General features: G+C 44.0%; 1 protein-coding gene across 1 annotated transcript in view; it reads right to left on the reverse strand.

Annotated features, from left to right (window-relative positions):
* The window catches only part of ano3 (anoctamin 3), a 599,584-nt gene that overhangs the window by 470,708 nt on the left and 114,599 nt on the right, over positions 1 to 14,277 (reverse strand). The window contains exon 2 of the mRNA XM_041198368.1: positions 3,372 to 3,566. Within this exon, the coding sequence (XP_041054302.1) occupies positions 3,372 to 3,566 (195 nt within the window). The remainder of the gene's footprint in view (positions 1 to 3,371; positions 3,567 to 14,277) is intronic.

A 14,277-nucleotide genomic window follows, 5' to 3' on the forward strand; every position in this document is an offset into this window, starting at 1 on the left:
CAGAGAACTAAGAAAACGTTTCCGCTTGTATTGGGATTTTGATTTTAATTATAGGGTTTGAAACAGGAGTAATGCACAATAGGAAAAAATTTATTTGGCGTGGAATTATTTTTAGAAGCCACTTGATTTACTTAGAAACAATTAAGAGATAACTCCTATTGCTCCACTATGTTGTAAATGCATTATTTCCAAAAGAGTCAGATTTGTTTAACGTGGCACATCTCTATAGAGATAAAGCTTAATGCTGCCTTATAAAATACCATTGATAAAACATGTTCTCCAATGACGTGTAGATTTGGATTTAATTACCATGGAAAGGGCAGTGAGTTTTACAATTTGCAGGTACATATTACTTGCAGAATAAAAATAATTGAACTAAAATGCAATTGTTGCAAATGCATCAATTCAGTGGCATCCATAAGTGTCACAGACACAGCAATGGCACTAAAGCAACCTTCTTAGCTTATTTTTTACAAATGTAGGTAGGGGGTTGAACAAAAATTTTGGGATGATGAACAAAGCCTTGGAGTTCAAGTATTTCATTCTTGTGTGTCAGCCATGGCTCAGCTGGTAGCTTGCTTGCCTCTGAATTGCAACATTCCAGGCTCTGCAGCGAGTCCTTCAGCAGGAATGCATTTAACTTAAAGGGAGCCAGGCAGTTTGTAAAATGGACAATTGTCAGAAATGGGCCAAATTTTGTATTCCAGGAGCCAATGAAACTTTGGACTGGGAGCTGAAATGAAATTATTCAAACAGACACAGGCACAATGAAGTGACCCCATGAATATGTTTACCAAGAGATAGCTGATGCAACCAGACCTCACAGTGGGATGTGTTTGTCCAGATTTAAGTGACTGCCTTGACCACTAAACTCCGGTGGCCAAGCTGCGAACAGCACTTACAAACTAATAGCTGTGGTTCCATTATGTCTAGGTTGGTACCCACATAATGCTAATTCCAAAACAGCTTCAGAGACTAAAAACCCATTCACCAAATTGATGATACTGATAAACCCAGAATACTCTGGGTCGAAATACTTTTTATATGTTAATGGACTATCATGAATCCTTGATGTGGAATTGATCCAAGATTTAAGATGTTACAATCAAAAAGGGGGAGGGGGGTGGTGTTGTGTCAATAATTGTACAAGGAATAATTTCTTTGTGCTATAAGAAACATGTGTTTAGGGACGAGAGTGCTACTTGCAAGGATAATCGTGGACAAGATTGATTATTGGCACAGATGGGAACGTATTTCCTTGAGTGATCATCAAGGTGAGTACTGTTTGAAATTGAGGAGAATAAAAAGGAACAGTGCTTGTCACAATCAATATTGTGGGTATTGATTGAAATTGAAGAGAGCAGAGTACTGTCATTTATAAATTATTGGTGGTACAATAAATAATTTTTTTAAATACTCAATTGTACCGAGTCTTCACCATTTTACCCCATCCAGGGCGGACCCTGGAATTAGAGTGTCAGAGGGAGGTGTAGCTTCACATACCTACAGTTCTAAGTCCCAATTCTAGGGATTGAGCACAAAAATCAAAGCTAACAATCCAGTGCCATCCTGACAGAATGCTGTCGGATGTGCTGACTTTAAGATGGGACGTTAAATTGAGGCCCCATCTGCCTGCTTGGGTGGATAGAAAAGATCCCACGGCAAAATTTCAAAGAAGAGCAGGGGAGTTATTCCATATGTTCTGACCAATACCTATCCCTCAATCAACATCACAAAAAACAGATATTCTGGTTATTATCACGCTGCTGCTGGTGGGAGTTTGCTACATGCATATTGGCTCCTACATTATAACAGTAACTATACTTCCAAAAGGCATTTTATTGGCTGTAAAGCACTTTAAGATTTTCAGCTGTTGTGAAAAGTGTTATATAATTGCAGCTCTTCCCTTTTTTTCTGCCTAAAATTACAAAATAACATCACTGTTGGATGAGGAGTTGAGAAATGGGAACGATTGTGGATATAAAATAAAATCCTTTGAAGCAATTTTGATATGTTTCAATGAAAATCACTCAGATACATTTTGTTTTGTGAAAATATTAAATGGCTATAAGAAATGCCTATTTCGGGATCCTATAGTATCTCAAATACAGCATTTGAACAAATGTAACATTGACATTCTCAAAAGAGAATGCAATAAGTTGCATTCACAACTACATTTTTATTGGGGGTAGAGCATTTATACAAATCCTATTACTTATTTTGCAGAAATAAATTTATGAATTAGTTTTCATTTTCAATTTTGAACCAGATTTGCAATATTCATTGACCATAAAAAATTCAAACCGAGTGGACTGAATATGGAATTTCCATCACTAATGAGGCTGGCAACCAAGAATTTGGACGCTGAAAAACCCACATCCGCCACCAGATTACTTAGCTCTTGTCCATATGCAATGATGTTCCCTTCACGTTTAAGGCTTTAACAGTACCTAGATACTCCTCCTCCTTATTTTATCCGCTCACTCTTTCTTTGTCAGAAAGCAGCAATTCATCTTCGAGTGGAGTTTGATAGAGCTTGGGAAACCTACATTATTTCATCCAAGTAACCATTCTACACTTGTGACCCTGGCTACGAAATGTTAACAGGATATTCAATTACAGGCGCAACTGAGCCTAATCCTGTTCTCTTATCAAACGACAGAGCAAACTCTAGGGGCCTAATGGCTCCTAATTCATGTTTTTTTTTTCCCTATGTACATCTGACATCATGGCTTTGATCTTTGCACTTTCAGTGTGTGTCTTGTTTTGTTTTCCACATCTGATGGATATTGAGGATTTTGATGTGTACAAAAGGGGTCACAAAGATAATATCTAAACCAACTTTCTGAGCTTCAAGGATAAGCTTAGAGAATTAAGGTTTAATCACTTTGGAGAATTACAGGCTCAGGATGGGTGTGGTTAAGACTTTCAAAATGATGAACCAGTTGTACATATAGGAGTTGGATACCATCTTTGAAATAGATTATGGTTGTAATACAACAGGACTTGTCAACAAAATACATCGGGAAAGAGTGAGCATGGATGCCAGAACTCATTTTTTCAGAGGTTAATTGTCCTCTTGAGCAGGTTACCAGTGGATGTGGTAAATCTTCCCTGGTTTGCTATTCCGCCAGTTCTAGAGGATTGATGTGCATAATGCTGCACCAACTGGTGAATAAACCCAAGGTATAACATTAAAACAGAGAAAAAGTAAATTCCAATTAGTATCTCCAACAATTTCAATTGGAACAAATGTACATGTACCAATTTGCCTTCTAAAATGATCAAACATATTGTCCCGTAAAAAAAAACAAAAGCAGGTTCTCATGTCAACTCCACTAGATTTCAAATTAATTTCACTTTTCTTCTACCTGTATCCAGATCCTCTGCGTTGGGTGTTTTTGGATTGCTTGAGAGGGATGATGTCCAGGTTGTGGAAGACGATATCTCAATGGGATGCAGAAGAGGCTTGTCATTAAGCTCCATTTGCTCTGGCCATGATAATGATGACACACATTCCGGATGCTCATCCGTACTTGAAAGCTCCTGAGCCAGCACCTTGAATCCTTGCGAGGAAGAGGGAAAGCAAAAGAGTGACTCGTGATGTTTCCTACAAGTTTCTGGTACCTCTTTCTGGACTCAGATACGCAAGGGCCACTAACTCAATGAATGGCACTTGACTGACAGTATCAAACATACAGGACAGAAGCACTGGAGTCATCAGAGATCTAAAGCGTCTCAAGATGTACCACTCGGACATAGCATGTTGGGAGGCCGCAGATTAAGTGCGTGTAAGGCTCACTGAGATGCTAAACTTTATGTTTGGAACAGGTGCTGAAGGGACTGTCCTATGTAAATATTCCCTCCACATCCCCTGCCCGTCCTTTGACCCTCCAGTGCCCCTCATTTCCTTTGAACAGGGCTTTACACGTCACTGTATTTGCTTGACAGAGTGCGTCACATTCCCCGGCCCACCTGATCTCCCTGCTCTTGGAAGGTGGTAATGGGGACACTATCAGACTATGGGCAGAATTTTGCCCTCGATGAGCGGGTGGGCCCGACCAACTTGGCGGCGGGTGGGCAACCGATCGCCGCTGCCGAAACGGGCCCCACCGCCATTTTAAGTGGGCGGGCCTTATGTGCCGCCCGACGGGAAGAGCTATGCGCGCCCTGTGTTGTGGGGGGGGGGGTTGGGGTTGGTTGGGATTCCCCAGCTGTGAGAGTGCGCTCTTCCGCGCATGCGCACATCTCCCTGAGGCAAAGTGCTGCCTCAGGGAGAGCGCCGAAACTCTGTAAAACTCGAAAAATTTAAAAATCATTAACATGTCCCCCTCATGTGAAAATCTCCTACCCGCCTGCCCATTGGGCCAGTGCGCCGACCCGAAGTTCACACGGGCCCCTCAAAATCCTGGTCGATTGGAGGGTTAAGGGCCTTAACAAGGCCTTTAATTAATGGCGGGGGCGAGTGCCCCGCTGCCTAGCGCGCCCGCCAACCGAAATATCGCGATGCTGCGTGCCAACTTCGGGACGCTCGCGCGATATTTTAAGCGCTGGTGTGCGGACTCCACCACCCACACGCCAGCCGGAAGATTCTGCCCTACGATTTCGGCTGGAATCTATCGAATGGGTTTACTGCAGAAATGGGCTGTTAAATAATGGCAGAGTCAAACAAGAGATTTTAAAAGAGAAATGAAGAGCGGGCTCACATTTGTATCAATACAGACTTGGCAGTAGCAGGCAATAGCAGATCGTGGTAAATGCAATCCATATTCTGATAATCCCAGGCATGAAAAGTCTTTTTTAACCTTCCTTTTAGTTTCCTCCATTGTTCCTGAGATTGTGGCTTATTGCTTATTCATCCACCAGGGGAAATAACCTATCCTCTCAAACCCTTTCATAATTTTTGACCATTTCCATGAAAAACGTCTACGTTATCAAGCCTTGCATATGTCAGATGTGGTTCATGCTCCTAGTTGAGTAATCCAGAGGTCCAGGCTAATGCTGTGCCAAACAAGTTTAAAATCCCACCAGGATGGCAGCTGGTGGGATTAAAATTCAATTAATAACATCTGGAATCGAAAAGCTATCTCAATAATGGTGGCCACGAAACTATCACCGATTATCATAAAACCCATTTGGTTCACCAATATCCTTTCGGGAGGGAAATCTGCCATCCTTACCTCGTCTGGATTACACGTGACTCCAGATGCACAGAAATGCGGTTGACTCTTAACTGCCCTCTGCCCTCATCCCGCTCACGGGTAAGGTTTCCTAAAAAACGCGAAGGCCCCTTGGCCTTTTCTTCTGCCCGCCAACCATAAGGTCATCGCTTGTCATTTACGTGTCGGGCCTGCCCTCGCACGTTGACTGAAAAATTCTGCCCTTGGTTTCACTGGAAGTGGATAAAAAAAAATGACTTTTCTCGTCCTGGACCTTCCAGTAGCAGCACACTCCTCCTGCCCATCACCAACTCCCTCCACCACCCCCCCCCAACACACACACACACACACACACACACACACACATACCTGGTTATGCACAAATGAATCAATATTGCATGCTTTCCATGATTCCGCTTATCTTATGAAGGTGTCAATACAATGGTGTTTCTTACTGCCTGTTGGGAGTCATATATAATGAAATAATAAGTTGTATCATTAAGTAAGCTTCCAGGTCTATAGTTAGTGTTGAAGTCTGTGATAATTTTATAAATGCTTTCTGATAATTGCTCTACGTGTCTGAAGTCAAGAAATCAAACAGGACTACAGAAGTTTAATTCTCCGCGCAATAAAATGGGCATTTTTGTAAATGAACTGAACGAAATGGATGTCTTTTGTGTTGCTCATCATCCAACTCACAGGCATGATTAAAAACACCCACCGTTATACAACACCTTTCAAGCTGATAGGTTTTAAGGTACTTGAGACCATTAATTACTTCCTGACACACAGCCTCAGATGTGATGTGGGCAAAGATTACATTGTACATCAGTGATTAGCATCATCATTAATTTTTTATCAAACTAAGTGCAGGTTATGCATTTCAGATTTCTCCTACCACCTAAGCAAGCTCAACTGAGAAACTGAGCCAGGAACATGCAGTTGAGAGCGAATAAACAAATTGATGCTATATTTAAAACAATCATTCTCGACTATTTCAACCATTATGTTTTTAGTATTAAACCTAGTGGATCTCGTATGGTCTGGCTCGTGATTAATCTGAAATCAGGGCCTGGATTTTTAGGATGGCGGGATTTTACCTTTCCACCATCTGAAGAGTCTACGGGGAACACATACCCGACAACACTGCCTGCCCTCCTGTGATTTCACGCTCCGACGAATGTTAATTGGCTGGAGTCTGGACTTACACTCCTCACGAGGGAGGAAGTCCTGCCTTGGAGAGCTGCCGGCCAAACGGATTGGCCAGCAGCTCTCTCATCCCCGCAACGTCAGAGGCTGCAGTGGACAGGACTGAGACTGGGGCTGGGACAGCGTGCAGCCCCCACAACATAAGTCCTGGGATTCCAGGACAGGTAGGTTTTGGGGCCCTCAGGGTGGGGAGGCTAAGGGAGGCCTGGGGAGGTGTACAGTGGGGGATTGGGATACCAATGGAGAGGTTCAGTGGTTGGGGGTGGGGGGGGAGGAGGTCCTGCAGTTACCGGACCTTAAGGGGATAGCGCTCGATGTTAAAAGGGGGCTGCTGCTGGAGGCACCCCCCACCACCCCTTCCCGCCTGAGGCCTGAACCCGATTCGCTTTGGGCTTCCCCCATACCTAGGAACTCCTCCCGGTAGCCTAAAAATTGAGTCTGGGTGGGAAACGGCCCTTCAGTGGTCAATTATTGCCACTTAAAGGCCTCAACTGGGGCAAGGGTTTGTGGCCCGTCTGAAGTCTCGCCCAACCCAGTGTAAAATTGCAGAGAGGTCAGGGCGGGCACAAACCCGGAGGCAAGCCCAAGGAGGAATTATACACTCAGCACCACGCCCCTCCACCCCCCCCACCAAGCCCCCACCCCCGACCTACAAACCTGCCAGTGGAGAAACATAATATTCTACCCCAGGCACTTGGTTTCTGATGTTTAGCATGCTTCTAAGACTGCAGTTGACCCATCAGCTTAATATGCGAATTTAATTGATCAAAATATTACGTGAAAAACAACTTCTTTAAAAACGTACTTGTTGTGGATGTCGTTGACTAGGCCCCATTTGTTGCCCATCCCTAATTGCCCTTGAGAAGGTGGTAAGCTGCCTTCTGGAACCGCTGCAGTCCATGGTATAGATATACCCACAGTGCTGTTAAGCGCAGGAGTTAAAATATTTGGTAATACATTTCCATATAACTTCTAGCATCTGCAGAGGTCAATGGGTGTGGGTGAATGGCGATCCTTGTGTTCGGGCCTTACCAAGTTCCATGGTCTCTACCTGTATCTGTACGCACTCAGCTAAGAGGAGGCAAGTGGCAACATAACATCGTGGTGCTACGAACACCCATATGCTTGCTCAGTTACTGCCAGACCTTGGTTCTCACACAGTGCTACTGTACTCCAGTCCCTCTCCTAGTACTGCACTGATACCAAACCCCAGCCTTGCCCCAGAGCTGACAGGCACAAGTCTCACCCTGAAAGCTACCAAAGCCTTTCCATTCACTGCAAGCAGGTCAAATGAGGTTGGCTATCCCCAGCATGCTTCCGCCTCAAATGGTGCTAGGATTCACCTGCCTGTCTGTCAAGTTCTGCCGAACCCCAGACCCAAATCTCCATAATGCTGCAATTTACTCTCACCCGTGTGCGTTATAGGGAAAGAAGAGAAGAAATAGCAGGAAGGCATAAGGGAAAAAGTGAGGGAAAAAAATCAGGCAGGAATAGAAGGATATAGGCATCACAAATAAGGAAGTGAGAAACAGAAGAAACAAAGAGAGCATAGAACGCCAACAAAAACAGAGAGCGAACTGGAGTATGAAAAAGAAGCAGATAAACTGAAGAAGAACAAACTTCACTTGTCCATGAGTAATGCCACAAGAGATCAACTCACTGAATATGAGATATGAGCAGAAATAGTAGCAGGAGTAGGCCATTCTGCCCATCAAGTCTGCTCCACTGTTCAATAAGATCATGGCTGATCTTAACTTTCCTGTTTGCCTGCCTGCCCTAACCCTTGATGCCCTTGTAGATCGATCTAACTCACCCTTGAATATATTCAATGACCCAGACCTGCACTACTCTTTGTGGAAGAGAACTCCAAAGACTAATGTCTCTTTGAGAGAAGAAATTCCTCCTCACCCCAATCTTAAAAGGGAGACCCCTTATTTTTAAACTGTGCCCCCTCATTCCAGATTTCCCAATGAGGGGAAACATCATCTCAGCATCCACCCTGTCAAGCCCCCTCAGAATATTATATATTTCAATAAGATCACCTCTCATTCTTCTAAACTGCAATGAATATAGGCTGTTACTGGGTCGCAAGCTGCATTATTTGGTATAGCATAAATTAACTCACTACCTTCCTTATATGGCAAAAGCATAATTAGTGAACTGGACCTGCCTGATCTAATGCACAAAGAAACTAAAATAATAAAAACATTTCCATAGTAAATATTTGCAATGTAAATCCCCACAGATGCAAAGACATTTGGATCAAGGTGGCTGAAGCTTTTATTTCGAAACATCAGTGCCATCATTTTGTATCAGCCTAAACTAAAAAACAACTATAAGAACACTCAAAACTAGTATTCAGATTATTTCCTGGTTTGAGCTTTTATTGCAGATCACCACATGAAATCGGAAAGGAAACAATAAAAGCACCCTTGACCAAAAAACGTGAGACTAAACAAAGGCACTGTGAGTGAGAGAAGGAATATGGCAGGAAATTGAATCAACCACTTGTCACTATACTCAACTTTATGAATTCATACAGGTCCTATCTCTTTTAAGGATTTAGTTTTGTAATTCACCATTCTTGATATGTATTCTTTATGACTGAACATCACCCTGGATCAAGGACAAAGCCCACAATCAATTGGCATAAAAATGTCCAAAACAAGAAGAAAACAAAATCTCCAGATAAATTAAATTGGACATGTTACATACAGCAACAAGGGAGTGAATTCAAGGCTGCAGTCTATTCCTGAGAGCCAGATGATGGTTTGAAGCTCTCTGCTGGATAGTTAGGTCATGCGAACCTTTCAAACAACATATTTATAATCCTTCTCATCTGTCTATTATTCTATAAATAACCCTTTTTGGATAGATGGATGGATTTGTTATTCAAAGTAATTACTGAATAGCCAGTTTTTTGTCACAAATAAGGTTTTGTTTAAAGGTCCACTGCTATTAAAAGGAAGCAGCAAATCTGTTACACAGGATATCCAGTGCTCGTATACCAAGCTCATTATCAGAACTCGAGCTGGAATCAAGTCCAGACAATTTGGATACAGGTTGTTTTTTTTTTGACAGCTGTTAAAGGTCTTAAATGGGAAAAGATCTAGGCAGTCAGTCTTGAGCTCTGAAGAGAAATGTCGCCACAGTTAAGGAGATATAAACGTCCTTCCAAGCAACGGAAGACATTAACAGACTGACATTTTACAGTTCACATGAGTCAGCACACAGTCACATGTAAACACGGCAAGTGTCATGGTAATTTTGTGGATTTAGCTTGTATATCCATGGGCAGGATTTTGTCCTTGGCGGGAGCGGGCGGGAAGCCGACCACTGCCCGCGATCGGCTCCGCACCGCCATTTTACACGGGCGGACCAATTAAGGCCCGCCCGGTGTGGAATGCGAGCGGCAGCGCTCTGCGTGCCTGTGCGGGCGGGGGGAGGGGAGAGTGAGCGGGCCTGGTGCACAGTTCACGCAAGCACGCAAAAGAGCGCATCAGTCTCCCTGAGGCACAGAGATGTCTCAGGGTGATGAAGCACTGTTTAAAAAAAAGGTAAAAGAAATAAGAATGTCATAAAACATGTCCCTCATGTGACTCTGTCACATGAGTTCGGACATGTTTTTAATCCAAAAATAAAGTTTTTATTTGATTTTAATTTGCTTTAGGAAACCTTTACCCTGCCTGTGGACAAGGCTTCCTTAAAAATGTAAAGGCCGCTTGGCCTTTTCGCCTGCTCGCCAACCGTTCGGTTGGGCAGGCAGTGTAAATTTGAATTTAATGAGCTTTTTAATGGCCTTAAGAGGCCTTTAAATTGTCGGCAGGCCCCCTGCCGTCTCCGGAGTGCACCCCACCAAATGAAACATCGCAAGACTGCGCGATGACGTTGGGACACTCGCCGGACATCATGGTGCGTCATTTTACACTTGGGTCGGATAAGGTTTCACATCCGTTTTTAAAAAGTGTAATAAAGTTTATGTCGTTTTTATTAACATGTCCCATCTCGTGTGACATTGTCGCATGAGGGGGACATGTTAATAATTTTTTTATTTTTCTATTTTTGATGTTTACGAACCTTTCAGCACTCTCCCTGAGACAGCATTTAGTCTCAGGGAGCAGTGCGCTCTTTCGTGTGCACGCGTGAAAGAGCGCACTTTGAAGCTGGGATTTCACCACCCCACCTGCCCCCCACCCTCCCCCACCCCACCCCGACACAGGTAGTGCATAGCACTTCCTGTCGGGCAGGCCACTGGGTGGGCCTTAATTGGCCCGCCCACTCAAAATGGCGGCTGGCCCTGTTTCGGCGGCGGGGTCGGCTCTCCGCCCACCGCCGAGCCAGTGGGGCCCACACGCCATCCCACGGTAAAATTCTGCTCAATGGGATGGTTTCTATGAGGATAGTTTCCAAGGGAACCTTTTCTGAACTTTATGTGTTAATGACCAACAAGTGTTATTATCAATTAAACAGGAAATAGGTGCCCCCATCGTAATGCGGGCGCTTTAAATTCTCCAGAATTACAATGAATGGACAGTTCTTGTTAAGGCCGCGATAAACTCTCCAACATCCTCACCAGGCAACTGATTCCTTGTTCCAAAATGAGACCTTTCTGCAGTCTCTAATGGCCTGGGGTTGTAGTGCCGCTCAAGCTTAATGAGAATGTTTGAGAGCAGCGTGCCCTTTGCCTTTGCTGGGGTAGCAAATTCTTGAGAGTTTCATACACTTCTGGGCCTGTTTCCATCAAAAATACTGCCTTTTCCTTTCTCTCAATGCCTAGTTAACAGCTGGGTTATCAGGATTTTCAAGGATATTATTAGCAGTGAAAAACACTTCTATCTACTCCACATACGCACATGAAAGGCTCTTGGGTCATGATTATACTCTTCCAGTCGTCCAATAATTCCTGTTGACTCAGCCATCTTTGAAGACTGGTCCAGTCGTGTGTTCAAAACCAGACTTGTAAGTCTATTTCTCACCGAACACTCACATATTTCTCTGCTGGCTTGTTAGAAGCTTCTCCAACTTAATTTTTTTTTCAGCTAGGGAGCCCATAATCCCATCCTTGGTCAGCAGACTGTGAGATCTTTGCAGGACAAAAGCATTGATGTCTACAGCATGGATTCTGGTACAAAGTAAGAATAGTTTATTCTGGTTTGGCTTATATACACACATAAACAAATGACCACCGGGCACGCTAGTACAGTGGCCAATTAGTGTCCTTCCAATGACTCCTCAATGGAGAACTCTCTGGAGCAATGAAGAATTCCACTTTGATGTTTACTCTTCCAATACTTTGCTATTACCCGCCTTGAGTGACTTCCTCATAGAAGCAAGGCGTCCACCATAGGGATCCTATAGATGCGATTCCGTAGACTGGACAGATCTGGCAGAGCAGTCCCCAGAGGGTCTCATGGATCATCGTGGCTTGTTGTCTGCTGCACAACCTGGTGCTGCAAAGGGGGAAGACTTGCCAGATGCTGACATGGAGGAGCTGCGCATCTTCTCTGATGAGGAGGACCTTGAAGGGGTTAAGGGCGATGAGGTCAAAGAAGTCGAGGCTGCAGATGAAGAGGCCATAGCACTGGCCAGATGAGGCAGGCGTGCACGTGAGGGCCTCTTCGTCACCAGATTGCAGGAGGATGATGAGTTGCAGTGAGTACCCTCTTGGACATGTGGCCTCCATAATGGGCCAACATTAACACCAGCATTGCTATTCCTCTCATTTCAACAATGCACATCAATCTGAGAGTGAGTAATTCCTCATCAGGCTCACATTGTCCTGATCCTTTGGAAGATGATGAAGCCTCGGGAGCACGTGTCCTTGCTGAGACGAGGCAGTGACAGGAGGAGGGAGTCCCACCATCAGGCCTCTGCAGGTGCTGACTCTTCAAGCATCCAAACAGTCAGGGAGAGATAGAGGAGCAGATATGTAGGCAAATCTCAGAGAAGGGAATAAATAGTAGGGTAATAATAGTAGGGGATTTCAACTTTCCCAATATTAACTGGGATAGACTTAATGTGAGAGGATTTGAGGGGACGGAATTCTTAAAGTACATCCAGGAGAGCTTTTTGAGCCAGCACATAGAAAGTCCTACAAGAGAAGGGGTGATACTGGACCAAACCTTAGGGAATGAAAACGGGCAGGTGGTAGAATTGTCAGTGGGGGAGCAATTCAGGGATAGTGACCATAACCCTGTAAGATTTAAGGTAGTTATGGAAAAGGACAAAGATGGACTGGAAATAAAGGCCCTGAATTGGGATTTCAAAATGATAAGACAGGATCTGGTCAAAGTCGACTGGGAGCAGCTACTTGTAGGAAAGTCTACATCAGACCAGTGGGAATCATTCAAAAAGGAAACAGTGAGAGTTCAGGGCCAACATGTTCCAGTAAAGGTGAAGGGTAAGACCAACAAGTTCAGGGAACGCTGGATGTCAAGGGGTATAAAGGATTGGATAAAAGAAAAAAAGGAGGCTTATGGCAGATAAAGAGGGCTGAAAATAGCAGAAGCCCTAGAGAAATATAGAAAGTGTAGGGAACTACTTAAGCAAGTAATTAGGAGAACAAAGAGGGGCATGAAAAAACACTGACTGGCAAGATAAAAAAAAATCCCATGGCATTTTATGAATATATTAAGGACAAGAGGATAACCAGGGAAAAAGTAGGGCCCATTAGGGACCAAAGGTGCAATCTGCGCATGGAGCCGGAGGATGTAGGTGAGGTTTTAAATGATTACTTTTCATCAGTGGTCACTATGGAGAAGGATGACGTAGGTGTAGAGATCAGGGAGGGGGACAAATTAGCATTGAAAGGGAAGAGGTATTAGCGGTTTTAGCAGGCTTAAAAGTGGATAAATCCCCAGGTCCAGATGTGATGTATCCCAGGCTGCTTTGTGAGGTAAGGGAAGAGATTGTAGGGGCTCTGAGACTAATCTTCAAATCCTTTCTGGCCATAGTAGAGGTGTCAGAGGACTGGAGGACAGCGAATGTGGTACCATTATTCAAGAAGGGTTAAACCATGTAATTACAGGCCAGTGAGTCTAACATCAGTCGTAGGGAAACTATTGGAAAAAAAGCTGAGGTACAGGATTAATCTCCCCTTGGAGAGGCAGGGATTACTTAGGGATAGTCAGTATGGCTTTGTCAGGGGGAGATCATGTCTAACAAATTTGATTGAATTTTTCGAGGGAGTGACTAGTCATGTAGATGAGGGTGGTGCAGTTGATGTAATCTACATGTCCTTCAGTAAGGCTTTTGACAAGGTCCCTCATGGGATACTGGTCAAGAAGGTAAGTGCCCATGGGATCCAGGGCAATTTGGCAAATTGGATCCAAAATTGGCTTAGCAGCAGGAGGCAGAGGGTGATGGTCGAAGGTTGTTTTTGTGATTGGAAGCCTGTGATGATTTGTGTACCACAGGAATCAGTGCTGGGACCCTTGCTGCTTGTAGTGTACATTAATGATTTAGATGTGAATATAGGAGGTATGATCAGTAAGTTTGCAGATGACATGAAAATTGGAAAATAGTGAGGAGGAAAGCCTTAGATTGCAGGACGATATAGATGGGCTGGTAAGATGGGCAGAGCAGTGGCAAATGGAATTTAATCCTGAGAAATGTGAGGTGATGCATTTTGGGAGGACTAACACGGCAAAGGAATACACAATGAATGGTAAGACCCTAGGAAGTACAGGGGATCAGAGGGATCTTGGTGTACATGTCCATAGATCCCTGAAGGCAGCAGCACAGGTAGATAAGATTGTTCAGAAGGCATATGGGATACTTGCTTTTATTAGCTGAAGAATAGAATATAAGAGCAGGGAGGTTATGTTGGAGCTGTATAAAATGCTAGTTAGGCCAAAACTGGAGTACTGTGTGCAGCTCTGGTCGCTGCACTATAGGGTGTGATTGCACT

Source organism: Carcharodon carcharias, chromosome 10, assembly GCF_017639515.1.
Source record: "Carcharodon carcharias isolate sCarCar2 chromosome 10, sCarCar2.pri, whole genome shotgun sequence".
Lineage (NCBI taxonomy): Eukaryota > Metazoa > Chordata > Chondrichthyes > Lamniformes > Lamnidae > Carcharodon > Carcharodon carcharias.